The sequence below is a fragment of the Annulohypoxylon maeteangense genome (assembly GCF_022496945.1).
Source record: "Annulohypoxylon maeteangense strain CBS 123835 unplaced genomic scaffold GGS22scaffold_9, whole genome shotgun sequence".
NCBI lineage: Eukaryota > Fungi > Ascomycota > Sordariomycetes > Xylariales > Hypoxylaceae > Annulohypoxylon > Annulohypoxylon maeteangense.
In genome coordinates this window covers 1,021,995-1,049,879 of record NW_025953256.1, presented here as the reverse complement: position 1 = coordinate 1,049,879, position 27,885 = coordinate 1,021,995, and the positions used below count along the sequence as shown (strand labels likewise).

The following is a 27,885-nucleotide window of genomic DNA, read 5'->3' as shown; positions in this document are numbered from 1 at the left end:
GTCGGCATTGTCGCAGTGTCGCAAGTTATTGCGCTTCCGTGTCTTAACCTGTTTTGGGTGTCTACGCTTGGAGGGGTCGCAATTGTTATCTTTCAATAAGAATCATCTTTTGGAAAAAGAGAAGAAAATGCGGTGAAGAGAGTTACTAAGTATTTTGGTCATTCTGGACGCTGGTTTATATATACTTACTCAGACGAGTAAGTTATGTTGTGTTCAATTCAGCCCCCAGCCTGGCTGAGCAGTGAAGTGTCTTCGTATCTTCACCTAGCCTCAGCGCGAAGCTACTGTAAATCCAAATGCGAATGGTGTGGTGAACAAACATGTAGCTCCTAATGCAACACCATCAATATTCGTGATGCCGCTCCGGCAAGGCTATCCTTCTCGTTGGAGTCATCAAGTTCCGGTATTGCCTCCGGATACAGCAACGCTGACAGCTACTCTCCGCGAAGGAAGCTCCAATGACGAGCCTCTAGCCTTGCTGAAAATGGCAGCGTAAGCAGCTGATCTCACACCTTAGTCTTTTTAAGATTTCTGTCCTTACCTTTATCGGCGGGGTCGGCGATGTTTCGAGAATGGTCTCGGTTCAGGCATGTGCTATGCCTGTATCCTGCATGGCCGATCTCGACTCTGCCCATACCATACCATACCCATACCATACCCATCAAGCTTTTCCCGAGCAACATGGCCTGGAGATGGGTGTGAGACGACGGTTTTGGGCTACGCTTATGTTCAATGATGCAAACTGGCGTCTTTCATGTTCCGGCGCCCGTAAAGTGTTTCGAATTGGTTGGCGGACGAAGGCGAGACACTGATACCACCTTGTGTTGCTCACCAACTGCCGGCACCTTCTCTTCCAACTGGCAGAAAGGGATCTACGTGCCATCTTTATCGACCATCGACCATTCGCTACTTACGCGGCTTGCGCGTTTATTAGCGATGCAATGTTGATACCGAGAGTCGAAAGAGATAGGCAGATAGCTATCCCACTGTCCACCAAGGATAATTAATCAATCAGCTAACTTAGACATTGGCATCGGGCTGCTTGTAGTCTTCCTATCAAGCCATGATAATATAGCATCTTTAGACGCTTCTCCCCGAGTCTTGCAACGCAATATAAATAGCGTCTGCCGAGAAAAGCTTGGCCCCAACGGTCGCGTGCGTCCAATAACGATTTTGGGGGGCGATGATACCGCAATCTTCTAGGATAATATCGACCGAGCCAGTCACATTGCGCGACAATCACGAGATGCTGCAGCGCATATACTTCACTGGAGGGGCAAAAAGACATTGCTTGATACGGATGAATAAGAAGAGAGTGACAGTCAGGTCAGTCTACATACCATACTACATAACATACATATGATTCTTCTCGAAACGTTCGACAGCATCAAGTGCTACCATACCACAGTTCCCTCTGCCGTGATAGTCAAGAGAGATGATCCAGAGCATGGTTCTGTGGTTTTGTGGTTTTGTGTGACGAGCGGAATCTGCATGACATACAGAATAAATCTGCGGTAAGATGGTACACAAGGTAATACCTAATAACTAGGTACTAAAGGCTCATGATAGCCGGCAGCTCTCTAGGACTATCTAGGTACTAAGTCGACGAAGTAACCCCTAAGTAGGTTTAGGGGGACAGGGGTTTTTGAATGATCATGGATGAATTTTTTACAAAGCAATCATTAATCCGGATGATGCCATCGTCATCTTCAATTCTTCGTTTGCAAAGAGGCTCTAAGGCATTGCACTAAAACTTCTAGAATCACCCAATACTAGGCACACACTATACCTAGTAGGTATGCTGTGCGCAGACTTAATTCTCACTCGTTACTTAGGTGGCGAATCTCAAACTCATTATTCTCGTATGCATTTTGCCTTCAAAGTTGGTCAGGTTCAAATGCTCAAATGTTTCTAGAAGGAGTTTGTTCCATGTATCTTGTAGGCGTTCGCTCGCCCGATAGGTACATCCCTATTTTTCTAGTGGTACCACCGCTGGTTGATAACCCCACCACTTAGGACGAGTTGGAGTGTCTGATTGGCTTTGCTCGCATATCAGGTGCTTCTAGCATTCTTCCATCATCCCTTGCCGCTTTATCCTAGGACGGCTAATGTGAACAGGGGTGCGACGGACTATTCCGCAAAGGAACGAGATTCCTCGGATGCGATTGGGAAGCTCCTTGTGATTGGACAGGGGGGATTGGTTCTCCTTCTTCTAGCGCCCTTCTAGCGTCGCGCCACTCTCCAATACGTAGTACGGTACGTAGTCTCCTATGCTGCTTTTCCCGCATGGCTGAAGCCGACCGGGGCGAAACTGAGTGAACTGGGCGAACAACGAAGACTCTCGTTGGTGAGAGATGACGGCAGTAGAGATAATCAGGCAGACAGGTAGGTAAGGCTTCGAAACCTAACAAGAGGTGTAGTGTTACGACAAAGCGGCACCAGAACTAGCAGGACAATCACCTAGGTATATGTTCCCATATAATACCTCCCGTAGCCTTATTATTGGTCTCGACGTTGTCTGCGTGCGTGGAAGATACGATAGTCGGCTTAGGTACATGTACGTAAGAGGGAGTGGACGAAGAGGTTCATCAAGAAATTGGCGACTTTCGCCCAGCCCGAATGCTTCTCTATTCCCTATTCCCCCTCCCGAACCCCGGCCTTTGGTTGCTGGATATGTGATAATATGTAAAAGAGTAATAAATTGTCATCGGGAACTGGTCGGCGGCGTTTCTCTGATAAGAAGTACTCTTTGTCGTCGGGATATACTACATACATGTCGGTATTATAAATCATAAACCGTGAATAAGAGTAGGTGGATATTATTCAGCTATTCTATTCAAGTCATAAGGTCAATGTTCGAGATGTTTAGTTCATTGTTAACTGGAGATCTATCATAGACTAAAAAGATATACATTCGATACAATGTACTTGTCGCTCTTGTCCCATCTTCTTAGTCAAAAATTCCACTATAATCGACGAGGTTAATGGGGGACCCACCATCTAATCCCTGTCGCTGGCCCTACATGAAGTTACTGGGTACCTTGGGTACCTTGATCACCCCCAAGAGGTGGGTACCAGTACTTGTCTCCCTTTTTCCCTTTAATCTTCCTTCCTCTCCCACCCGCCTTCTGTTTCGAGTCTTTAGTTGTTCCATTCAGTCTCGTCTATTCCGTAACCTTCACCAACCGTTGAATTGTTAACGACCTCTTACCCGAAAGCTTTCGTTCAACCATACCAACTAATTATCCAACCTCATTGTTTATTAAAAAATCACCACGGCCTCGCCCATCATTCCCAATTCACCCATCTCACGTGGAAACCATCTGCAGGAAATTAGAGACCGAACGTCAATTGCTACTAATACGACTAATTCACTATAACCGGATTTTAATCGCAACCAAACGTCTGTTCAGCGCTTCAATTGTATAAATTTACAAAACTACACAAACAAACAAAACATCAGATAACGCCATTCCTTCGTGAACCCACAGTCTCCTCGTTCTGTTACGTCTGGTGGATTCAACTGTTGTGACTTGGTCCCTCCTTGCGAATCATCCGCGATCTCCCTGCTTCGTCCTTCATTCCACACACGGACTGCTGTACCAAGTACGCCGTAGAACGAGACGGCCGTTGCTTGTTGGGTTCGTTGTACTGTTCCGCTCTAGAAAACTGCTAGAAGCTCGATAACCTTTTAACCTTCCCCTGGTCCTTGGAACTACAAATTAGCCTTCGCCTAGGAATCCCGACTTGAAAGCCGAGAGAGGAAAAAAAGACTATGTTCGTCGCGAGTTACTAACCTTGGAAATTATATTGCCCGCTATACTGCGCTTAAATAAGTACCGGAAGGTTTCCACTGACATCAACTCGCCACCTCTGATACGTCACTCTCCTGCAAGCGGAATTCCTTAACTCTATCTTGGGAATCACCTCGGACAGCTGAACCTAATCTTGTCCTAAACGTGGTTTCTCTTCCCAGTTTGGGTCCGATCTGTTTGTCCCATAGACACTATCGAAAGGTTGAGTGTCGGGCAAACTTCTTATTTTCTGTCTGAACCATAGCAACTTGTCTTGTTGCTTTTGATTCATCACCTGCAGTCTGTGCTGGCCAAAATAGCACGACATTTTGGCCGGCTGATCGACTGACTTCAGGTGTTTTGAAATTTGCTTCATTTCTGCTCCTACCCGTGTGGTGCTAGGACCAGGACCCGCTGATTGGCTGGAAGGACTTGATATCTTGGAATACACGGGCTGCCTGCATATGATGAAGGCCGCTTGAGGATAGTCTACAGAAGGCTTTTTCGTGTGAATCCACCATCTCGATACGAAACAGTTCTGTCAAACAGGAAGGTCGCCAAATTTGCATGGCGTTAGAGCTTGTTTTGGGTTAAAAATTCGCTGCGAGAGCTTCTGTTTGCTCGGGGTTACACAGCCAGGCGAATTACCCGATACTTGTTCTTTATTACCACAATTTCGAAGGAATAATGGGAAAGCCTAGATTACGAGGAAGCTCGCCAGTCTACTTGAACCCGTCTCCTACGGAGTTATCTCCTCCGCCGTCGCTTTTTGAGGACTGGGACCAAGAAACTGCAATGGACACTTCACGCCCGACGAGTCTCGCCATACCGCGAACTGGCTCGCCTTTCTCCAACCCGCCATCACTAACAGATATCCTTTCCAACACAGCACCACCACCATGGACGCTCAGTTCGTTCATGGCATTCCTGTCTCAAAATCATTGCCTGGAAACCTTGGAGTTTATCCTAGATTCTGACCGGTACAGGGAAGCATATTATCAGATGATGCAGCGTCAAACGCCCAATGGCCCGGCACAAATATGTTCACTGTGGCGGAAGGTTATCGACGCTTACATCATGCCATGTTCACCACGAGAAGTGAACCTCCCATCACACGTTCGCGATTATCTACTTGAACTACCCTGCTGCAAGGCGAGTCCACCTGACCCATCTGAGCTTGACGAGGCTGTCCAGATTGTTCGAGAGCTATTGAACGATTCAGTCCTTGTACCCTTTCTCGAGTCGGTACTGCCACCTGTGTTGGAAACGCGCATGGAGGAAGAATTTCATGACCCTAGACAAGGACGCTCGCGTCTTCGGATACCTAGGGACGTCTCAACCAGTGATGAAGCGAGCACATCGCCTAGGGCATCCTATCTACCAATGTTTATCATGGGTAACCGTAATAGTGGTGGCGCCGGAAACCGATCAACAACTGCCTCGATGGAAACGGTAGATGTCGATATGATGACCGATGACAGCAGCAGCCCGCATTCGTCTTCTGGAGCCGAGCCAATGACTCCGCCCACTACACCTCCTACCTCAGATTTCACATATAACGCATCACCAAGTACGCTACAGCGAGCGATCTCCGGAAACAGCTGGAAGAAGATGGGGGCGAAGTTGGGATTGACTCGAAAAAGCAAATCCACGCGCCGTCCAGGTTCGACATCAGCCAACCAAAACCCATTATGAGGGTTACAGGTCACGCCATCACCTAATGCATCAGCTACTGCGTGCAACAGAAGTAGCTCCATCCCACCAAAACAGGAAGCTGCTGAAATTGAATGTGTATCCTGGGAGGATCCTCACCCCGGCGAACGGTTGCTGATTCCGTTCGGGGTGCCTGCCGGACAACACAGTTATCCTCAGTCTACCAGTGGAGATGCCAAGGGGGGCGTGGCCGTGAAAGCGGGGCACGCACATGAAGAAAATGGATCGTTGACGATCGGGCATGGTGATCGCGGCCGTCGCCGTAGCATCAAACCAAAACCTTTAAAGATACCCGCCAAGGTAGTAGAAGAATCGGAGGCGAAAACCGTTCCGTTTCTATCGCCGCCACCTTGTAGCTTTATTACTCCTATATCACCATTACACTTATTACCCCTCCCCGAACCTATTCCTCATTACGAACCCGAAACCGATACAGAGACCGGAACACTCGTTGGTGATGGCGACAGATCGGCAACTACCAGCCGAACGTGCCTCAGTGACTTCTCAAACTACCTTGGCATTTGCCAAGGGAAAGAGGAAAACGACTCATCGGTCACTGTCGTCGACCCTGAGTCCCTCATGCGAGCCAACTCAGTTGATGATACCTATGGCTGGGAAGCAGAGCTTGACCGCAAGATGAAGTACAGAGTCAGCACTGAGACGATGTATCCTTGCCATTGCGAATATCGGAAACCCGATGCCGGCAAACGAGGTCTTCTCCAACGTGTCTGGTCTGCATCGGGAAGGAGGATTAACTCCGGATTTTAAACATTTCTTGGTCTAATCGGAAATAATACTGTCGTCGAATCGCGACTAGAGTTGGATTAATGAATCGATTAACCGCGTCGCCTTCCTAGAGGGCGACTTTATTCAAAAACTTTCTCGGCATTGATGATTTTGGGATGCATAATTTACTCGGCGTTAAATATCAGGACAACCGGGCAACTGGGTCCTTGGGCGGTATGCATTCAAAATACACGGATACAAACAAAGGCATAGACTGGGAACCAATGGGTTTTTTTCTTCTTTTTGGCGAGGCGTTCAAACCGGATTCATGAGACGTCTGGGATATCACTATTTTTGCTACTACTAGAAGACACGAATTTCCGCTCATCATATCACACACATCGGATTGGTCTGGGTTTAGCAGCATCGTTTTGGACATGCATGTGGACGGGCTGCGAAAGATTTTTTGGGCTCTTTACACTACACGACCTGCATTGTTTAGAGCGGGATTATTATTGGACAAGTTTTAAGATGAGACGCAGTTGAGAGATGCGAAGCAAATATTTTTATTTTTTATCTTTTCGCGATTGGAGGAGCTTGATGTCGATATACCATAATCGTCGGAGCGTTGTTGGACGAAGCTATGTGAATACAGTCTGAGAGTTATTGTATATACGTTACAAATGAGCAAAAAACTTGCCATGCTACGAAGTTATTCCCGCGCTATGTGCCTTGATATGCCAATGTGATGTTCTAGTCGTCCCATGATTGTACGATTTGTACGTTACAATGCTAATGTCGTGTCCACTCTTCAGCACATCTCAGGTAAGCTACGGAAACTTGAATATATCGACATGTCTCGGCCACACCGTATTACTACACTTCACCGTTCCATCATCCCCCTTATGCAAAAGTCCAACCTATCCATTCCGAGTGATTACATCTAGAAGCACGATATTACCTCAGAAAAAGTGGTTCATAGTCTTTTTATTATTAACCAGTCGACTATCGAAACCCATTCAACCCAGGCTACATTTCCACGCCCTAGCTAGACTCATATAAAAAATCGCTAACAGCAGCGAACGTTCTTCTCAAGGAACACGGTGATAGCGCGTCGAGATGTTCCCCCCTTTGCCAAAAGGGAAAAAGCACCAATACGCCAGAAAATGCCCCCGTCCGTCCATATTTCCGTCTATGATTTCAGATTACATCTCGAGAATTTTCCCCTTATACAACCCCTTCGTTCTACTAGGTATTATATATCTATAGTATCGCACCTATTCGAGCAATTAGATACGATTTCTTATCCACCCCCTTCATGGATTACTCCTCTGCAACTGGAGGCTTATCGTGCCTTGAGTACATCTTGTACTCAAGCGATGAGCTGAAGTCGAGCTTACCCTTCTCGACCTGTGCCCTCGTTGCGGTCAACATCGGCTCTGGCAGGCCCATTGATTGCAAGAATGCAACAGCTAAATTATTGATATTGGTTAGCGCCCTGTTTCTCTCATTTCCAAATGGGAAAAAGGGTCACGTGTTTGAAGCACTTACTATCTTTCCACTCCCGTTCTTGTCTTGTCCGATCCCATTTCAACTCCTGGCTCATGATATCGATGATCTTAGGGAGACACTCAAGTGCGGCTTGGGCGTTTAGGAAGGCCAATCTGGTTCTTCGTGCTAGGACGTCGACCGCAGTCTGAGCGTATTCGTTGGTAATAGCGTATCTGATCTCGCCATCTACGAAGGGGTAGAGACGAGAGATGCGCTCTCCTCGTGCGGGGAATCGCAGGTCTGTGGGTTTACACATAGCCGCAACCGTCCACGCTCGGTCGCCATAGCTCTCAGTGAGATGCTTGGCAACCTCTGTTTCAACGCCGAAATGTTGGATCAAGTTGATGAACAGAGTTTTGCTGAAACCATGAGCACCAACCAACCGGACATTATGAGTTTGGCAAGTTCCGTTTAGAATTGCACCATCGTCTACATATGCGGTTCCACTAACTCGTGGTGCGTTGATGAAGGGCCTGATAGGGAGATTGAATTCCTTAACAGCCGCATCCACACAGTCTTCCGCCATCTGTCGGTATGTCGTCCATTTTCCACCCGCACACGTAACGAGACCGGAGTCAGAAATATCGACGAGATGGTTGCGAACGAGAGACTGGGTATTCTTGGCCTTAGGATCTTTGACAAGTGGGCGAATTCCAGACCAAGCTGCAAGCACGTCACCACGACGAACACTGATACCCGGAGATAGATAGTGGCTAACTTCGTTCAAGATCCACTGAATTGATTTCTCATCTGGTAGCGGATTTGGGGAAATGTTGGTAGGCTCGTCAGTTGTGCCCGCAATTGTGTTTCCTTGCCACGGGAGGAAGAAGATAACTCGACCATCCGACGTCGATGGGTCAATGAGTCCCATATTCGACGGGCTGTAGTAACCTGGTAAGATGACATGAACACCGGAAGCCGGCGCGACAATCTCCTTACAATCTTGGTCATCGAGTTTCCGAATCGAGTCGGTGAATGGGCCGGTACAGTTTACAATACACTTAGCCTTAATAGTAATCGGCTCGGATTTCTTACCATTGCGTTCCGGAATCAAGTCCTTTACCTGGGCACCAGAAAGTCTGCCCTTGTCATTCTTGATCAATCCAGTTACCTCGGCATGATTTAATATGGTAGCTCCATATACCGCCGCGGTCATCGCAATCGAAACGTTCATTCTTGAGTCGTTGTGAGCACCATCGTAGTATACTAGGGCACCGACGAGGTCCGTTTGCTTCAGCATGGGAAATGCATCGAGTGCCTTACTCCTAGTTAAAAAGTAGGAGCTCTCGATACCTTCACTGCCGGCGAGGAAATCGTAGAATTTAGTACCGGCCCAGTAGTACGGTGCTTTCCACCATTTGTCTAGAGGTAACATAATTGGTAGCCACGAGCTCAGGTGGGGAGCGGTCTGTAGGAAATACTTTCGTTCCTTGAGGGCCTCTTTGACTAGCTGGTACTGGCTATAGTCCAGATTCCACACAGCCTTTTCCAGGTACCTCACACCGCCGTGCACGAGCTTGGTACTTTTACTACTGGTGCCGCTGCTGAAGTCGTCTCGCTCAACAACTGCTACTTTGAGACCTCGAGTAACAGCGTCCAAGGCAACACCGGCACCAGTAGCTCCGCCGCCAATTACAAGCATATCATATTCCTGCTCTTCCCCATTGCTCTTTTTTAAGTCGGCAATCTGCTCGTCGCGCGATTTCACACTAGGAAACCGAGGAAGTTTAAATGTGCCATCTGCGCCGTAGATGGGAGGTGGAACGGCAGGGCCTTCGAAGCCGGGAATATTTCGGGGTCGGTATGAATAAAGAATAGCACCACCACCAACCGCGGCAATTGTGGTTGGAAGGGCAATCCGCCTCAATCCTCTTGCAAGTCTACTGGACATTGTAGACTAGTAGAAAAGTGAGTTCTAATTGGTATTCGAACGGGTTTCGTATAGCTGCACTGCTAGTAGGGCTTCCTAGCAATGCAAAGTATGGCTGATTGCGTTCTGGTATGAATGTGAACACAATAGCTAAGCCAACTAGGTTTTTCCAGCTTAAGCCTCGTCAAAGGGATGGCAAGGCTTGGCGGAGGGATGAAAGATGAAGAAGTCTTTAATCGTCGGTCGGCTACACCGATAAAAGAAATTTCAATTCAGAATTGAGTATGTGACTCCAAGCTCGCAGCTGCAAACGCTTAAATAATACTTAAATATATGTGGTGCGTTGAAATAATTAAGAGGAATTTCCCTCACACTTTCATGTGGTGATGATGAAGCTGGATGGTGTTGGTACAAGCGTGGGGGTGACCAGGCCGTCTTCGACTTCTCCTTGTTAGCGGAGAATGGGAATTGGAGGATTTGGAGGAATAATGGAGAAGACTACGTGGAAAAGTTGATACATGATCAACATCAGTTTCATATCAGATACAAAGCAACAAAGTTAAACCGAAATAAATATGGAGGTAAAGGTATCGCTCTTAGGTCCTTAGCCGTGCCATTAGCTTGTGAGAAACCGGGTACCGCAGCTCCTTCCCCGATGCGAAAAGGTGAGCTACGGCACAAACCCCACAGTTGACCCGTAATTAGAATGCGGCAACATCCACATGACAGGAGAAAACCTTACGGGTGGGTGCGGTAGAAAAAAAGTTGTAAAGCGCGCAACCCCGCAAAAGGAGGATATGCATCTACCGAGATATCTAAACAGCTAGGTTGAACAGGGACAAGCTTTCCAAGATTCTTAGACCTGCTCGGTAAGAAATAGCCCGTCAATCATAATCCGATTTTAGATAGGTACAATTTCGTCACACTGCCTCTATCGACTGAGAATGAACTTTATCCATAGATAGTGCTTTATGTAATCTTATAAACTTGATTGGCAAATTAGCAGAGCACTCTCAATGTTTGCTTGCATATATCGATATATATGAACAAAAAGGGACGATCCACTCAACATAGCTCTCTTTCTCCACGTGCCCGCGTCTCATTATGCAACCAATGATTACCCGAACAAACAAAGCCCCATATCACCTGAACTGTTGAGAATTCCAATCATAAATCCTTTTCATTACGCACTTATCTAAGTACTTATATACATATGGTGATTATTATGTGAAGTCGTCACCATCTTATGGCCATCTACATTATACGACTGGGTTGACGACTGGATCAGCGACCAAAGTCGTGGGATATTAGAGTCCGTCGACGCAAACAGCGAAGAGCTCATCAACGAATGTAATTACTTCGTTAACCTTCTCGCGTTCAGCTACAACCGAGCCAAAGGGTGCCCCTGCCCGTGTATCCTCTATTCCGGGTAAAACATCCATCTCGAAATCGAAACCCGCTCCAGCCTTGACCATCGTCACCCGGTCTGTGCTCGTAACGGCTTTCGATGGGATAGACAACTTTCTTCCTGAATCCTCGATTTGGCTTATATCTACCTGGATTTCTTGAGACACCATAATCCCACCTAAACCAGCCAAAGAAGAAGACTGATATATCCCCGTTTTATCGGACATTGCATCACTGCCTAACCTTTCTCGATATTGAGAGTCTTGGTTGCAGAGCTTTATCGTAGAGCCGATGTGATCCGAATCATGGCTAGAAGACCTTCGACCTGACTGGGTTTGGTCCGGATAGCTACTGTCCATAACATCATAGTTGTTGATATTCGATCTTCCGAGACGACGTAGAATACCAAAGCGATTTTGCGAGAAGATAGCTCGTCCGGCTCGTTGGTACACTGCTCTCGGTGGTTCAGCCGGCGCCGAATTCGCGATCGGAGATAATTCCCGATGCACGTATCGCGCAAAAGCAGCTAACTGTGGCGAATCCTTATACGCCATCTGGTGGACTTTGAAGAAATTTAAAGGAATGAATTCGCACCTCGGACTGCTGGCGCTAACGTGAATTGGCATCATTATACAAAGAGAAATCATCGTGCAGAATTTAGCCGAGCTTGATCCCGCTTGAGCCCGACAAGGGACTTGGACCACCTTGGATGTAATTACAGCATCATCGACGATGGGATCATCTATCCAAGCACGAAGTGATTGGAGAGCGTCGTACATTTGAGAGGCGAAGAGTACTTCTCGGGGAGACAGCATTTTCAACTCGTCAAGAAGGTGAAAGATGGCGCGAACATTCATTCTATCGAGGTGCCGAATAACTACAACACAATAAATTAGCACTTTTATTCGCTGAAAATCATGATGTGGGATATACATACTTTCCATCTGCCACGCCTCGAGACGTTCGATTGGTATCGGCATGGTCGGCAGCAAGTTTCGAGTGCCCTTCTTGACTACAATATCGAACCCAAAGCTTCCGACTCGAGCTTTAACACCGAAGAAGCCTAAGTGTACGCCCGGTCTCATCACAGCGCTCCCCTCAGAAAAAGTTGCCATATTCGTCAGTTTACCTTTCAGGTCCCTCGTCTTTATCTGCATGCGTGATCCAATGATCCCACACACCTGGTGAATCTCTGCAAACCGGAAGCCGGCGGCCTCAAGTCGATTCACGTCATGGGTATGTTCGAGACGGCGAACAAGAAACATGAGCGAACCACGCCCATATTCATGTTGTCGCATAATCCCATTTTCGCGCCCTCCACCAAATTGGCCGTAGGTTCCTTCTTCTAGGGTACAGTCGACGACGCTCTGGTCGATTTTTTGAGGTAATTGGTTTGCTCCGGTAGCTAGGATATCGTCCCATAAAATTCCGACGTCGGTTAGCTGCTCTTTCAATTTATTTGCCAAACTCGCTGCAGCAACGCAGAATAATTCTCGGAAAATAGCATCGTAATTTTCGATAGGTTGTCCATCATCAGTAATGAGGCGAATCTTACTATCTCGGCTACCCTTCGGAAGATGTGCCAAGTGGCCGGTCATGCCATCAATCATACCGTTCACGCTGTTCCAGTTCCGAGAAACTTGAAACATCCAATGGAAAAGGGGATTCGAAATATTAAATATGTCGCCTTGGGTTCTTTCCACATAAGTATCCGTTATCTTCTCACTAGGAAGCAAGCCATCTGGGCTCACCAAGATCCTCCCTGACTTATCGAACACCGCAACCCCTAAAACGATCTGTTGCGCTTTATTCGCATTGCGCCTCGTGAGCCATGATTCATAGATGATGGATCCTATTATGAAGAAGACAGCAATGACCGATAAGCTAGTGGCGACTTTGAGATCCTGGCTATGGGTGATTTGGGCGCGCTCATCCAAATGTAGCAGACGGTATTGGGTACCTACGGCTGCGACCCAATGCATTCCCGATACGGCTCCAGCTAGAACGAATGCCGACAACGACCTCTTCCACCATGTATTCCTCCAAGATGCTCTGAAAACGAAGAATAGTGACAAGGCCAGAGTACTATCGAATATGGCGATGATGGCTGCTCCCGTCACATACACCGCGTTATATACGCAATCGTAGTTTTCGATGGAAAGGTTGCCTAGATAATGCATCCCAGATATGCTGGTTCCAGCAAGTATTCCTCCGCAGCAAATCCGCCACCAGGAGACCTTGTAGCTTGCACCGATAGCCAGGAAAGTTACAAGAAGTACGATTACCGGCGCGAAGAACGAAAGCGCAGAGAAGCCGCTCGAATAGTTGATGCGCAGTTCAGGTTCGTTGTGAGCTAAGACGATTGCTCGGTTGCCGACAAAATGCTGCAACCGATTAGGTGACGGCTAGTTTATTGATGGGTACTTCGTAATGAAATCTTACCATACACCAGATCGCTATTCCTCCCATCGCTATTGCGGCACTGACGAGGATGAGATGGTTGGCTAGGCCATTGCGGGAAGTTCGCTTGTTGAGTAGCTCAAGCGTCAAAACCGCTCCGACGCAAGACACGACATAGCTTAAAACTATCAAGCCACGTTGGAAGGACTGGGGAACGATCTGTCCAACGTACTGCAACAGAGCCTCATCGCTTATGGACATCGTGAAGCGCGCTTCTTGAGGAAAGGGTCGATGGTCACCTGAGTGACAGGTAGCCAAGAGGTGATTTCAGTCATCAATAAGGCTTATAGTAATGAGGACGGCATGTTGTTACTTGAAGGCTTAAGTTCATCAAGTTACTTGATCACCACTTGAAAAGCACCAGAACGAAGAACCTAGCAGCCTTCAATTCGTCGGCCTTGGAATGCCAAGAGGTAGGAAGAGGAATGGTTAGGTTAACACTTGTAAGCTGAAGCTGAAGCTTAGGCGTTTTCCTGGGGAGCGCCACACGCGTATGAGGGCGCCCTGAGCCTTGATTTAGAAGGAATGAAGGATGATTCCGAATTCGACAAGATAGGTATCTACTAGGTAGTCACGCTATGACATGGTCATGCTAAATTAGAGGTAAAGTCGAAGTCGATGACGCTCTAGAGCCTAACTAGCAACTACCTAAGTAGCACAATAGTTGATAACACGTCCCAAGAATAATTATAGCAGCACTGTCTCACTCGATGAGTACGAAAGTGTCGATTTCAGAACGAACCGGAACTGCACGGAAAGAGTTCTCATTGGACCCCAAAGATTTCCTTTCTTAATAGCGTACTAGGAGCAAACGTGGGAATATTGATATTCTACTAACTGTAGCAGTTCCAACACAACGGTACTCACATTAAGAACAGGGCTTGGCGCGTCAACCAACGACATGATACATGGAATTGCCTTATCACAGGTACGTTATTTCCATAACTCATTGATCATTCATAACCCCAATGCTCCTACTGGGCTTTTCCCATGGACGATCACTAATGTATGGTATATATATGACCTTTTCTAACAAGCCAATGAAGATGAGCATAAATAACATCTTTATAGTACACGGACCGCCACTTACGAAGCAGCTACTCTCTAAGAGAAACCTGCACTTTACCAGCTTACTAGGCAAGTATATTTGGGCTTCCTGTGTGTCACAATCCACAGAGGTTTAATATGCGTCGACGGATACCCCCAGCTAGGACTGCCGCTAGATTGCCCTATCCGACTGCTCATTATCATTTCTAGTCTAACGATCGCCTCATCGGCTTGGCTTGCTCCGTGAGCAACAGTCTTTACTATTAACACCTCGAAAGCTCAATGCTTAAAGTCTTGCGTCAGACACGAATGTATCTAACTCTTTACCATAAAGCATACATATGTACTAATGGTTTTGTATGTTGGCTTCAAAACACCAATTCTACACCAATTTTTAAGATACCAAATTCTCAACCGGAGTCGAATAAGCCTCGATATACAGGGATTGGTAAACCTGTGTAGATCTTGCAGGGTTATAGGGCAAAAGGATGCAGGCACTTCCCCCAACCCTTAATCCTGAATGGTTTACGTTGTACTCCGAGATCTCATTTCCAAGCATTCGGTAATCTTCGATCCAAGGGAGGCTCAGTACTGTATTAAATGAATCCCTGGAAAACTATTAATCGCTTCGACTGTATCACGCTAGTCAATTCTGCCTTGATTAACAGATTGGCTCTTGATCACTTCTTTTCGAAATTGACCTAGCAGCCTAGTTCAGGACTTCGGTTTAATTTTTGGTGAAAAGGAAGAGATCGGCACGCCATAGAAGCATAGGTCGACCGTAACTCGACGCCATTGGGGTTGCTTCCCGTGTCTCCTTCAGCCATAATGATGGCCAATGAAGAATTCCTCCCATTAATCGGTATCGATTAACTTGATCTAAAGCGCTATTGAAGATATGATTCTGATCTCCGTTCGACGATCTTGATAGGCACTACTGCAGAATTGGGCTCCCCAACCGCAGATGTTCCACCGACGATCGGACCAAAAGTTCCAAATCTGCGGTTACTCAACAGACTGCGTTGATATTGATTTGCTCGGGTCCGACGGCAAAAGGCTGCAGGAATTAGTTTCGCCACGAGGTAGATGAACTTTTACTGCCAAGACTACCAGCTGGTGGTGGCGTTGAAAAGCAGAAACAAAGCCATGTGCTTCGTGGCAACAGGTTTCTAGCAGCAGAAAAAGAAGAACAGGTGGGAAATTGTGAGTCTTACCAATGATGGTAATATTCCAGACTCTGCCTGTCTTGCTTTGATCGTCTAGGATATAACTAGCAGATTATAGCTTTGTTAGTGAATCTCATGGCTAACAATACCTTACCAACCTGCCAACCTCGACATTGGACTAATTGCCAAGCCGAAGAATCCATAAAGGCTTTTTGATCTCTTACTGGTACTTGCGTTCTCGCGTTCTCGCGTCTTTCTATTTACCTCAGTCCCGATCAGTGGCTCAAATCCTCAGGAATCATGCGTTAGCCATAAGCTCTGTGGCTATCAGGACCTCGGAGAGCGCTGGTGAGAGTTCGGCTGCTTGTAATGGCTCGCTGTCCGAATATTGAGAAATAAGGCCGTTCTTGTGTTGGTCCCCTCGTGTCGTGTTACGAAGCCGCGCAACATACCTATCTAGGCGGATAGCATGGCAAGGCAAGGCCTCGGGGGCAAGTCTTCTCAAAAGCAAATGGCGGAATTTACCGCGTATATGGCGTTACCAAGGAAACATCTTACGCTGCCCAACTCTAAGATTTCTTGCAGCTTGCGTACTAGACGTCTTGAACTAATACGACTTGCCGGAAGTTCCGTTCGAAGTTCTATTTACCGTCGGGGTCGGAATCTCCGCGTGTACACTAAAATGAATTATTAGAAGTCGTTGAATTAGTTAGACATTTACTGTTGGTTCGTAGACATGGGCATGGCTATGGTAACAGCCGGTCGAGTGATCTAGAACTATTATTCTACCACTTGATGTCTCATCTCTTGTTAGGTCAACCTGAATTAGCCAAGTTCAATGGACCTAAAGGATTCTAATGAAAAGCTTTTGGACTTGAATTTATGAGGAATTAAATTACCTTGTTTTTTCGACTGCTCCTAGCCTAGAAAGAGGAAATTTCTGAAGGTAAGCGTCGCCCTCAAACTATTGTAGATATAACGATTGAAACCACTTCGTCCTCGTATCCTTCAATAGATTTCTGAAGAATTCCTACAGAAATTTTGATCTCAATTCCCGAGTTATATCTGCTATGGTGAAGGCCCTTAGAACGTGACAATTAGACACAATTAAAGGTACCCTCTACGGACCTATCACAGCCCTGAAAGGAGTTGGTACAGAACTTGAGATAGATATTTTATTCAATGATGATATTAGAGGAACTATCATCAAATCAACTCTGTGGAATCCACAGAGTTGATTATGGGACTGAATATGTCTATCACCTCCTTGCATCGTTCCCTTTTGGAAAAAAAGGGGTTCCAAGGTTATCAGCGATGCTTCCAAGATCCCTTCTACGGGACGTACCTTTGTATTTTATAGAGCTCCACCCCGCTGAGATGCTAAACTTAACCCCACACTTGCCCCGCGTACGTCAGTCATACAGGGTTATCGCAATGCTCAATTAGTACCGATAATTCGACGAATTTTCATCAAGCTTCACTCTCAAACTTCACATCGTCGCGAACCACCAACCAAGAAGATATTTTGTTCGTCGTTTCAAAGAACGCGCGAGAATAACAGAAAATAATAAGTCATCGAAGAACCACCACCTTAAAAGAATAGTGACACTAAACCACCCAACCAACAATCCCCTCGGCGCGCATCGGGGCCGCCAAAAAAGAGAAGAAAATGTCTCCAACCCCGGAATCCATCAAACTCGCACCTCTCCCCCCCTTCAAACCCGACCTCTACCAGCGCGCCTGGCAATCGATACCGCACCCCACACTCCCGCTCCTCGCGACCGCGCACCAAAAATCCGTAACCGTCTTCTCGCTCTCAACGCTCACAGCACATTCCGCGCTAACCAACGGCCACGAGCGCTCCGTGCGCTCCACAACCTGGAAGCCGAACCTGCCGCCTCACAAACTATGTCTCGTAACCGGCAGCTTCGACTCGACGGCGGGGTTATGGCGATGGACGGACGAAGGCGCCGGGGATCTCGAGGTCGAAGTCACGAACAACACCAGCGACTCCGACGGGGAAAAGGGGGGTGATAAAGACTGGGAGCTGATAATCATCCTCGACGGACAAGACTCGGAGATTAAATCCGTGTCGTTCTCGCCGACGGGACAGTTCCTGGCGACGTGTAGCCGGGACAAATCCGTCTGGGTATGGGAGGACGTAGGCGCGAGCGAGGACGACGACGAGTGGGAGACGGTGGCGGTGCTGAGTGAGCACGAAGGCGATGTTAAGGCCGTGGCGTGGTGTCCGGAGACGAATCGCGCGGGGAGAGGGCGGTACAGTAGCGATGTGCTTGCGAGCGCGAGTTATGATAACACGGTGCGTGTGTGGCGCGAGGAGGGCGAGCAGGAGTGGGTTTGTGTTGCCGTGCTTGAGGGACACACGGGCACGGTTTGGGGGGTTCAGTGGGAGCCGAAGCCTAGAGGGACTGGGTTTCCGCGGATTATGTCGTGGAGTGCGGATAAGACGGTGCGGATATGGTCGCTTAAGGAAGAGGAGGAGGAAGAACAGCCGCAGCATGCGTGGGGTGGTGGTTTGGGCGGTATTCCGAATACGATGCGTAGAAGCTTAAAGGAGGAGTGGACGTGTACGGCTGTGTTGCCGCAGGCGCATACGAGGGATATATACTCGGCTACGTGGAGCTCGGAGACGGGTATGGTGGCGAGTACGGGGAGCGATGGGGTTATCGCTGTTTACACAGAGAGTGAGGAGACAGGTCCGAATGGTACGGTGGAGGATGAAGCCGCAGCGGAGCTCGATGGCGATGTTCCTATGACTAACGGCCATACGGAAGAGAAGCCAGAACAGAGTAAGAGATGGAAGGTCGTTTCGACGATATCAGCTGTGCATGGACCATACGAAGTCAACCATATAACTTGGTGTAAGAGGTATGACCAAGGATGTCCGCCGGAGAGAAGAGGTATCGAGGAGATGCTAGTTTCGACTGGAGATGATGGCATTGTTCGACCATGGCAGATTATACAATCATGATCGCCGAGAAGGCACTTGATCTGAAAGATGTCAGTCTGAAGACTGATCGAGTGTATTGCTCAAAACTGTACATAATTGCTGGGAAGGCTGAATACCACATGCATTGAAAGGAAGCATATCACTTGCAATCTTACGCCATGAACAGATCAAGCCCAGAAAACAATTAACAATTCTCTCATAGAGAATGTCTTCACCCCATACCTACCTACTGTACAAGAATTATTCAAGGATTTTTAGAAAACGAGTTTTCGAAAGCAAACACCTCCAACCACCCTACCTCATCACCCTTCCAAGTCTATCCCGTCTTCTTTACGCCAGCCAAGCAGGTCCAAAAAACAACACCCCAACGACTAAACCCTCACCGCCCATCAGTGTCCCCCAGTGGCTCGCAAAAACACCAAATATACACCATCTTCCGCCAGCAGCACCTCGTACACCACTCCTCCCCGCGCCTCCCCCCAGCCCCAGACCCAACAACCGTAGCCAGCAAACTCCAGCGCTGATCCGCCGGCCGTCCACACGCCTTACAAACCCACGCCTCCCGCTCCACGCGCGGTATATCATCGAAACACCGCGCAACCGCACACGAACCCCCCACATCAGGCGATCCCCGGACCCTCAGCCCTCTCAACACCCCTCCTCGCCCTACACTCCCTTCCCCATCCGCACACCCCAGTATCCCATCAAACGCAGATCTCGGCCCCGGAGCCGGCCTCGCTATGCTTGTCCCGCGCATATACGGATGCGTCTCCAGATTCCCGTGTCCGCTGCGCACGCCGCGGAACGGCTGCTCGAAGACGGCCGCCGAGGCGCGGCCGGGGTAATGGTGCGAGGCGGAGCGTCCGCCTTGCGCGGACAGCCACTCCGCGTATGCGAGGGGCGTCGCGGGCGCTTGGTGCGGAGGGTACACTGGTTTCTGCGGGTACGCGTGGATATCGACGGTTTCGACGGTCGGGGGGGAGTGGCGTTTGCTTATCGTGCGGAGGCGCGGGATCCTAGGCCCGTTTACGCCTGGGTTATCGACTGCGCTGCTCCCGCCTGGCTCGGAGGCCTCGCCGCTGGGACGTCTGCTGCCGCTGCTGCATCGCCGGTGGGGGTTGGGGTTTGGGGAGGCGGAGAGGTCGTCTAGACTGAAGGAGAGCTGGCGGCGGCGGAGGAGATGGCGGGGAGGGGTGTTTTGGTTGCTGGGTTCGTTGGGGGTGGCTTTGCTGCTGGTGCTTAGGCTTGAGGGCTGGTGTTTTAGGAGGGGTGAGATGTTTGATCCCGCGAGACTGCTTCCTGTTCGCAGCGTTGCGATGCTCCGCTGTTCGGCGATGGGCGCGAGCTCTGTGCCGTGTCCGTATAGAAACTGTGTGTCGAACGTGGATGTTGAAGCAGACTGTTCGAGTCTTGATAAAGGGGACTCGGAGTTCAGGTCTATGGGGCTGGATTGAGAAGTAGGAGTCATGGGCCTATTTGTCTTTGTTGGCGTCGAGATTGGAACCAGAGCCGGATCAGGGGTTTGGTAAGGGGATCTGATAGCGTCACCTGGATCTGATGCCCAGGCCGCATCGTAGATGGAGTTGTGGGAGCTAGGCTGGCTCTTAGAGGAGTCCTTGCGGTCCCAGAGGGCTTCAGGAGAGCGTTGGTACGTAGGTGTCTTGCTAATATTAGATCGGTTTGAAAGAGGGATGCGGGATCTATATGTTGTTGCCGAAAGACCATTAAGGGCACGTTTAATGTTGCTGTCCATGTTTCATGCTAATGGTGATACTATTGCTAAGTATCTGGGTGATGTTGCAAATAATCCTATGCCAATCATTAGGGGCTTGAGGGTTAGATGCTATGATAGGGAAATATGATGTTTTTAAAGCACCACTTTCGCTCTCCATCCACGTGAATAAATAAATAAATTGCTCGACTACGTTAACTACCTAAGGGTGTGCCTTCTACTTTACTTAGGGGGAGAAGGTATCTGGGACTATTTCGAGAAGTGACTTCCTCCCAACTGTTAGTCCATGACATACATATGTACCTACATACTACCTAGGTATGTACCCGGAATTACCCCGTATTCGATGCGCCGATTATTCTTTCCATCGAGCAATTGCTGAAATGAGACTACTTAGTACTAACACATTAAAGTCAATTTGGATGCAAGGTGTGTTCTCGATTGCCACCTAAGCAAATGGTATCATAGTATCATTAGTCTACCCTATCATAAGGGGTTCCATGCAATGTATTTTCCTGGCCTCCTAACCAGAACGCCGAATGCCCATGCAATTATCTCATCACTCCGTGCTAGCCTGAATTCCTTCCGCCGTTAATGCCTTCTGGTACTCGTTTATGGCATGGTCTATGGACTCGATTGCAGGTTCCATGAGCGTCAAGACAGCATGTCTACCACCACGAATAGCCTTAGAATTGAACTTGATCTTTCTCTTCGTACGTTCGTAGATCTGGTAGATTTCCTCCTTTCTTTTCTTGATCAGCTGCTCTCGTACCTGCTCAGCCTCCTCGGCGACGGCATTAATTCTGTCCTTAGATCGTTTAAGGGCCTCGACCGAATACCCGAGTTCAACAGCTCGATCAGGGTCGCCCGAGAGGAACGCGGACCAGAATTGCCTGATGAATTCTATAGTGGTGGCATGGGTTAGGTTGCAGGTCTGGGTCATGTCTGGAGTCAATCCCATCGGCGATGTCTCATCTGAGTCCTGGCTAAAGTGCTGAGCTCGTTGCTGCGCCATACTGTCGAGTATTTGCTTTTGCGCAGTCTTTCGTGATGCTCTTGATCCAACATGAGCCGGCTTCTGTCCCTCTTCGTCGCTTTCACTATCATCATCAATACCTAGCGACGAATGGAGATCAACACCACCAGCACTGTACTGGCCGAGGCCCTTTAAATCGCCCTGTACATCCTTAAGTACCTTAGATGGTTTTTGTTTCTCGTAGACTGAAGCTGTTTCAGAGATGGTGTCAGTGTTGCTCGAAAAGAAGTTGCTCTGTTCCTTGATGTTGAGAATTATACGGCTTTCTTCAACATCCCCACGAAGATCACGCAGGGCAAGCTCTCGATAGGTGTCATTTTCTGGCTCTACCGGAATCGTAGGATCGGTTTCGCGCGAGGCAGTACTGGCAAGTAGCTTCTCGCTAATGCTGTTCAATGTCTGAATGATAGGTACCTCCTTTCTACCTCTTGGCCGCATCTCGATATCTTTGCGGTTTCCACTCTTCAGGCCGCCCTGGTTCTCTTCGTTTCCTTCTACATCAATGATGTGGGGTATGTGTTGAGATAAGAGCTTGCTCTTGAAGTCTTTGATGTCGTCATATTCGTCGTATTGATCGAAGAGCGAGTCGGGTTTCTCAAGCTCGGTAACACGTTCTCCTCTTAACTGCTTAGACAGCTTGCTGAGGAAGAATCGCTCCCAGAAATCGTTCTGCTTCACGGGTGGGACATTCTCGTTGTAGATTCGCTTGACCAGAGGATGCTGGTTAAGGATCATCTGAATCTGTTCGACACTAAACTTGATCTTCAGCTCACTAGGCTTGTTCGGATCTGCACTGGACTCCATGGTAGGTTTCACTTGGGCCAATACATTGTAAGGGCCTTTCTTCTGGTTATTCTCAATAGCATGAGCTCGGAGTAGATTGATCCTCGCAGACCAGAATTGAGTATTGAACGTCGTATCTGACATGGATTCGGGTTTCGTCTTCCGAGCTTCCATGTACATCTGAGAAAGGGTACGATCTGCCCTTAGAAGGGATTGCTGTAGTGTGATGTCATTCTTCAAAGCGTCGTCGTCGAATAGACGCGCCTTTGTTGGCTTTGAGTTCACAGCATTGGCGAAGGCTATTGATGCCGAGGCGCTGCCCCCTGAGCCTCCCGAAGGCGCAGCAGGACGTGGGACACTAGGATCGTTATTCTTGACCTCAACAAGAAGTTTGGATAGAAGATCTCTGATCACATTGGCTTCCGCTCTTGGATCCGAGGGAGAATTGAAGTGGAATAAATAAGTAGATGGATCTGAGCTTCCAGGGGGTTTATCAAAAATCTTTAGCATAACCTTAGCGGCACTATCGGGGGTTTGCTGAAGATCTAGTAAAAAGTTATTAATTTGGTATTTGTAGAATGGGTGGATAATCTTACTGGTGATGTTTGAAATGGACAACGACACAGATGGTGGACCACCTGGTGCAGAGTTTGGCGTCCATATGACATTCTTTCGGTCGGGAGTGAGTGTGAGGATGCCGTCTTTTTTCTTATAGGCAGCAGCGCCCGTAGGGAGAGCCATGTTGTATGGTAAGATAATGCAGTGGGACGAAGTGAAGGTTGTCGTATTGTAAATAAAAATGAGAGCCCAATGTTTCAAGTATAGCAGCCTCCAAGGAGGCTGCACGATGTTTCTCTTGAAGCTTTAATGCAGCAACGTTATTTGCATGTATCGTCTCATCAGTCAACGGTCCCTAAATGAAAAGGAATGCAAAGGGAACGCCTAAGCGTGGGATGGAAAATGTTCAACAAAACATCCGTATGACCACATTCGAAATGAACAACTGCGTTTGGTTTATGTACTAGCTGGTATTTATGAGTCGTTTCTGTGAAGACGAATTATGAACATGTAGAATGTTTTGATAGGATGATTCATAATGAAGCAGGAAGAACAGTCAAAGGCAGTCAAATAAGTTGTTGCACTAGCCACAATCAATTGATGAAACGGACCCGGACACATAAGTACGTACCCCATTAAAAGCCACAACAGAAGCATTAGAAGTGGCTGAAGCTCGAGATGTTCACATGTACCTATCCTTGCAAAAAGAAATGCTTTAATTGGATAAAGTATTTTTAATCCAGCAAATGATCTAGGTTTGAGCTGCTACGTGACGACATCTTGAGACATCATCATTGAAACGGGACATTTATTGGCATGTCGTATCTTCACCGCGGGAATAGTTTTAGGGTTTATTGAAGATTCGGTTATTTCCCTATTATTTTCCTAAGTCGATACGTATGTATATTTCCGCTTCATCGAAGATAAATCTCCACTTGGAGGCGTCAACGTGGAATCCGCTCATTGTTATTCTTGGATGGTAACACAGACACCCATACATAAAGTTTGGCATACCTAACTGTAACACGGGGCTATCAGTTAATTAGGTTCTGGATAGGTACTTCGTACACAAACAATGGATATTTTAATCAATTGAGTTCAACATTGAGCTTGGTAAGTACTGATAATTGATAATTCTAGTTGCTAGAATCAGTTGAGTCTTTTGCAAATATGCCTAATACTGTATAAATGCAAAAGCGGTAGGTCACTTGAGCGATAAAAAATCCATTGCCAAACACATCTATAAAAAAAGTCTACATAGCCTCGGTGGTTTTTTTTACGGCCAGAGTCGGACCTTTCCACCGAATCAAAAGCCCACATTTGAAGCGCTGCCCTATCCCAGCTTTGTTCTGGGAGCCGAATTTAGCCTGTAATTACATTCTATTAGTTATATGCATATAGCGGCAACCGAAAAAGACAGGTTTAGTTGCATGGGAAAGAGCTTTTAATCGAATAATCGGCACCCCCGGGCCTTCTTCTTGGCCACTTTGATCTGCAACCGGGTGACGACAGGGGCAGTCGCATTTGCCAGTCGCTTTACTGCATTTTTACTTTCTCCAACTTGGAAGTGTGACCTTTCCCAGTTTCCTTTTCCTTCAGCTTCAACACCACAACTCTCTTACCTAGTAAGGTTGTTGTTCATCCAAGACTTACTCCGCCGCTCCTTAATCTCTTCTAGAGATCTTAGTATCTCGCCCTTCGGTAGGAGTTTTAATAAAAGTCATTGAAAGTCATTGTTGGGGAATTTTACATGCCACAGTAGACAAGATCTAGCCCTATCTTCCCTATCTTCCCTACACCTAATACTCTTTTCTTTAAGCTGTTAAAGCATTAGCCTGGCGCCATGCTGAGCAGCACTCTTCGGTCTTCGACCAGCCAGCTCCTTAGAGCTAGCTGTCGAAGTTCGAGATGCGCCGCCCAAGCTACGAGATGTTATTCTCTTAGTTCCGCTCGCCGTCCTCTCGCCGTCGCCTCTCAGATGAGACATTCCTCGACCACCTCCACGCCCCCGTCTCCTAATGACAACTTCCTGTCCGGTAATACCGCGAATTATATCGACGAGATGTACCTACAATGGAAGGAGGACCCGTCGAGTGTCCATGTATCGTGGCAAGTCTACTTCAAGAACATGGAGAGTGGTGATATGCCTATCCAGCAGGCCTTCACTCCTCCCCCAACTCTTGTACCTAGTGCAACGGGAGGTGTTGGCCCAACCGTAGGCTTGGGACCTAGTCATGGTTCTGATGTGACGAACCATCTAAAAGTCCAATTATTAGTTCGCGCATACCAGGCCCGTGGCCACCACAAGGCCAATATCGATCCTCTTGGCATTCGTAACGAACAAAAGGGATTTACCAATGTTAAGCCCAAGGAATTGTCCCTCGAACACTACCAATTTACCGAGAAAGATCTTGATAAGGAGTTCGAGCTCGGTCCTGGAATCTTGCCGCGCTTCAAGCGAGATGGCCGAGAGAAAATGACTCTACGCGAGATCATCGCCGCTTGCGAGAAAATATATTGTGGATCGTATGGCGTCGAATTCATCCATATCCCTGATAGAGGAAAGTGCGATTGGTTGAGAGAACGTGTTGAGGTTCCTCAGCCATTCAAGTACTCGATTGATGAGAAGCGCCGAATTCTCGACCGCTTAATTTGGAGTTCTAGTTTCGAGTCTTTCTTGGCCACCAAGTACCCCAACGACAAGCGATTCGGTCTGGAAGGTTGCGAGACTCTCGTACCGGGTATGAAGGCGCTTATCGACCGAAGTGTCGATTACGGTGTAAAGGACATCGTCATTGGAATGCCTCACCGTGGGCGTCTCAACGTACTCAGCAATGTCGTCCGCAAGCCGAACGAATCCATCTTCAGCGAATTCGCAGGTACGGCTGGTGCCGAAGATGAAGGGTCTGGCGATGTCAAATACCATCTAGGAATGAATTTCGAGCGACCTACCCCATCTGGCAAGCGAGTACAGCTTTCTCTAGTTGCCAACCCCTCGCATCTTGAAGCCGAAGACCCGGTTGTGCTAGGAAAGACCAGGGCCATCCAGCACTACAATAACGACGAATCGACACATCGAACCGCCATGAGCGTGTTGCTGCATGGTGACGCTGCTTTTGCCGCCCAGGGTATCGTATACGAATGTCTCGGTTTCCACTCCCTGCCGGCATTCTCAACCGGCGGAACGATCCACCTAGTCGTGAACAACCAGATTGGTTTCACTACCGATCCCCGATTTGCCCGCTCAACTGCGTACTGTACGGATATTGCTAAGGCCATCGATGCACCTGTCTTCCATGTTAATGCCGATGACGTTGAGGCTGTCAACTTTGTCTGTCAATTAGCTGCAGATTGGCGCGCCGAGTTCCAGTCGGACGTTGTCATCGATCTTATCTGCTACCGCAAGCACGGTCACAACGAGACTGACCAGCCATCCTTCACTCAGCCCTTGATGTACAAGCGCATTAGTGCAAAGGACCCCCAGATCAACATCTACGTCGAAAAGCTACTTCAGGATGGCACATTCACAAAGGAGGATGTCGAGGAGCACAAGCAGTGGGTCTGGGGCATGTTGGAGGAAAGTTTCACTAAGTCGAAAGACTACCAGCCGACATCGAAGGAATGGACCACCTCTGCTTGGAACGGCTTCAAGTCGCCCAAAGAATTGGCCACCGAGGTATTGCCACACATGTCGACGAGTGTCGATCAGAAGACTTTGGAACACATTGGTGAGGTCATCGGCTCTGCTCCCGAAGAGTTCCAACTTCACCGCAACCTGAAGCGTATTCTCCAAAACCGCACGAAGTCGGTCCTTGAGGGTAAGAACATTGATTGGTCGACTGCCGAAGCTCTCGCCTTCGGTTCGCTCGTCACCGAAGGCCACCACGTCCGTGTCTCTGGTCAGGATGTAGAGAGAGGCACATTCTCTCAGCGCCACTCTGTCTTCCACGATCAAGAAAATGAAAGCACGTATACTCCCTTACAGAACATCAGCAAGGACCAGGGCAAATTCGTCATCTCCAACTCTTCGTTGAGCGAGTATGGCGCTCTGGGCTTCGAATATGGTTACTCTCTGTCTTCTCCTAATGCGTTGGTCATGTGGGAGGCTCAATTTGGTGACTTCGCCAACAACGCACAGTGTGTCATCGACCAGTTCATCGCTTCCGGTGAAGTTAAGTGGATGCAGCGAACTGGTCTAGTTATGTCTCTTCCCCACGGTTATGATGGACAAGGTCCCGAGCATTCCTCTGGACGTATAGAGCGATATCTACAGCTCTCCAACGAAGACCCACGTGTGTTCCCGTCGCAGGAGAAGCTTGATCGCCAACACCAAGACTGCAACATGCAGATCGCCTACATGACAACCCCCGCGAACTTGTTCCACGTTCTTCGCCGACAGATGCACCGACAATTCCGAAAGCGTAAGTTATTTAAATCAAACCTAATGCAGTAAGCATGATTGCTAATTTTTATAGCCCTTATAATCTTCTTCTCCAAGTCCTTGTTGCGACACCCCTTGGCCCGTTCTAACATCGAGGAGTTTACGGGACCCAACGCCCATTTCCAATGGATCATTCCCGACCCCGAGCATGAGGCCGGAACTATCAAGTCTCCGGAGGAGATTGACCGTGTTATCCTATGCACTGGTCAGGTATGGGCAACGCTTCACAAGTACCGTGCTGACAACAAGATCGACAACGTCGCTCTCACCCGAATTGAGCAGCTGAACCCCTTCCCATGGGAACAGCTCAGGGAGAACCTTGACATGTACAAGAACGCCAAGACGATTGTCTGGTGTCAGGAGGAGCCTCTCAACGCTGGTGCATGGAGCTTTACGCAACCACGCATTGAGACTCTACTGAACCGTACCCAATACCACGACCGTAAGCACGTTATGTACGCCGGGCGAAACCCTTCGGCATCGGTTGCCACCGGTCTCAAGGCTGCCCACAAGAAGGAAGAGGAAGAGCTGCTGGACATGGCGTTCACTGTTTCGCAGGACAAGCTAAAGGGCGAGTAAACGGGAGAATAAAAAAGGGCAAGCATTTATTCATACGAGGACGGGGCAGGC

General features: G+C 48.1%; 6 protein-coding genes across 6 annotated transcripts; 3 read left to right on the top strand and 3 right to left on the bottom strand.

Annotated features, from left to right (window-relative positions):
• Nucleotides 1–4,481: 4,481 nt before the first annotated feature.
• Nucleotides 4,482–6,355, top strand: GGS22DRAFT_200484 (uncharacterized protein; the record flags this gene model as incomplete). The annotated part of the gene is made up of 2 exons (XM_047966447.1): nt 4,482–5,457; nt 5,524–6,355. The coding sequence occupies 2 exons, from the start codon at nt 4,482–4,484 to the stop codon at nt 6,273–6,275; spliced, it is 1,728 nt and encodes a 575-aa protein (XP_047818649.1). The 3' UTR covers nt 6,276–6,355.
• Nucleotides 6,356–7,556: 1,201 nt separating this feature from the next.
• Nucleotides 7,557–13,722, bottom strand: GGS22DRAFT_180049 (FAD dependent oxidoreductase-domain-containing protein; the record flags this gene model as incomplete). Its single annotated transcript, XM_047963728.1, has 10 exons — nt 7,557–7,705; nt 7,785–8,594; nt 8,625–8,814; nt 8,848–9,234; nt 9,265–9,453; nt 9,493–9,653; nt 10,846–10,849; nt 10,983–11,938; nt 11,999–13,445; nt 13,504–13,722. The coding sequence occupies 10 exons, from the start codon at nt 13,720–13,722 to the stop codon at nt 7,557–7,559; spliced, it is 4,512 nt and encodes a 1,503-aa protein (XP_047818648.1).
• Nucleotides 13,723–17,137: 3,415 nt separating this feature from the next.
• GGS22DRAFT_147124 (WD40 repeat-like protein) lies at nt 17,138–18,905 on the top strand. Its single transcript, XM_047958932.1, has one exon. The coding sequence runs from the start codon at nt 17,404–17,406 to the stop codon at nt 18,724–18,726; it is 1,323 nt and encodes a 440-aa protein (XP_047818647.1). The 5' UTR covers nt 17,138–17,403; the 3' UTR covers nt 18,727–18,905.
• Nucleotides 18,906–20,579, bottom strand: GGS22DRAFT_147123 (uncharacterized protein). The gene has a single exon (XM_047958931.1). It carries the CDS (start codon nt 20,456–20,458, stop codon nt 19,085–19,087), a length of 1,374 nt encoding a protein of 457 aa, XP_047818646.1. The 5' UTR covers nt 20,459–20,579; the 3' UTR covers nt 18,906–19,084.
• Nucleotides 20,580–20,905: 326 nt separating this feature from the next.
• GGS22DRAFT_200482 (uncharacterized protein) lies at nt 20,906–23,311 on the bottom strand. The gene is made up of 2 exons (XM_047966446.1): nt 22,853–23,311; nt 20,906–22,801 (listed from the first exon to the last, which is right to left on the bottom strand). Exons 1-2 carry the CDS (start codon nt 22,995–22,997, stop codon nt 20,997–20,999), a joined length of 1,950 nt encoding a protein of 649 aa, XP_047818645.1. The 5' UTR covers nt 22,998–23,311; the 3' UTR covers nt 20,906–20,996.
• A 1,346-nt stretch (nt 23,312–24,657) lies between these two features.
• Nucleotides 24,658–27,834, top strand: GGS22DRAFT_180046 (2-oxoglutarate dehydrogenase-like protein; the record flags this gene model as incomplete). Its single annotated transcript, XM_047963727.1, has 2 exons — nt 24,658–27,235; nt 27,290–27,834. The coding sequence occupies 2 exons, from the start codon at nt 24,658–24,660 to the stop codon at nt 27,832–27,834; spliced, it is 3,123 nt and encodes a 1,040-aa protein (XP_047818644.1).
• Nucleotides 27,835–27,885: the final 51 nt, after the last annotated feature.

Bases quoted from the DNA above. Each gene is read 5' to 3' on its own strand.
- GGS22DRAFT_147124 (XM_047958932.1), top strand. From the start codon at position 17,404: ATGTCTCCAACCCCGGAATCCATCAAACTCGCACCTCTCCCCCCCTTC.
- GGS22DRAFT_147123 (XM_047958931.1), bottom strand. From the start codon at position 20,458: ATGGACAGCAACATTAAACGTGCCCTTAATGGTCTTTCGGCAACAACA.
- GGS22DRAFT_200482 (XM_047966446.1), bottom strand. From the start codon at position 22,997: ATGGCTCTCCCTACGGGCGCTGCTGCCTATAAGAAAAAAGACGGCATC. The intron at 22,802-22,852 runs GTAAGATTATCC...ACTTTTTACTAG, and splicing joins GTCCATTTCAAACATCACCA to ATCTTCAGCAAACCCCCGAT.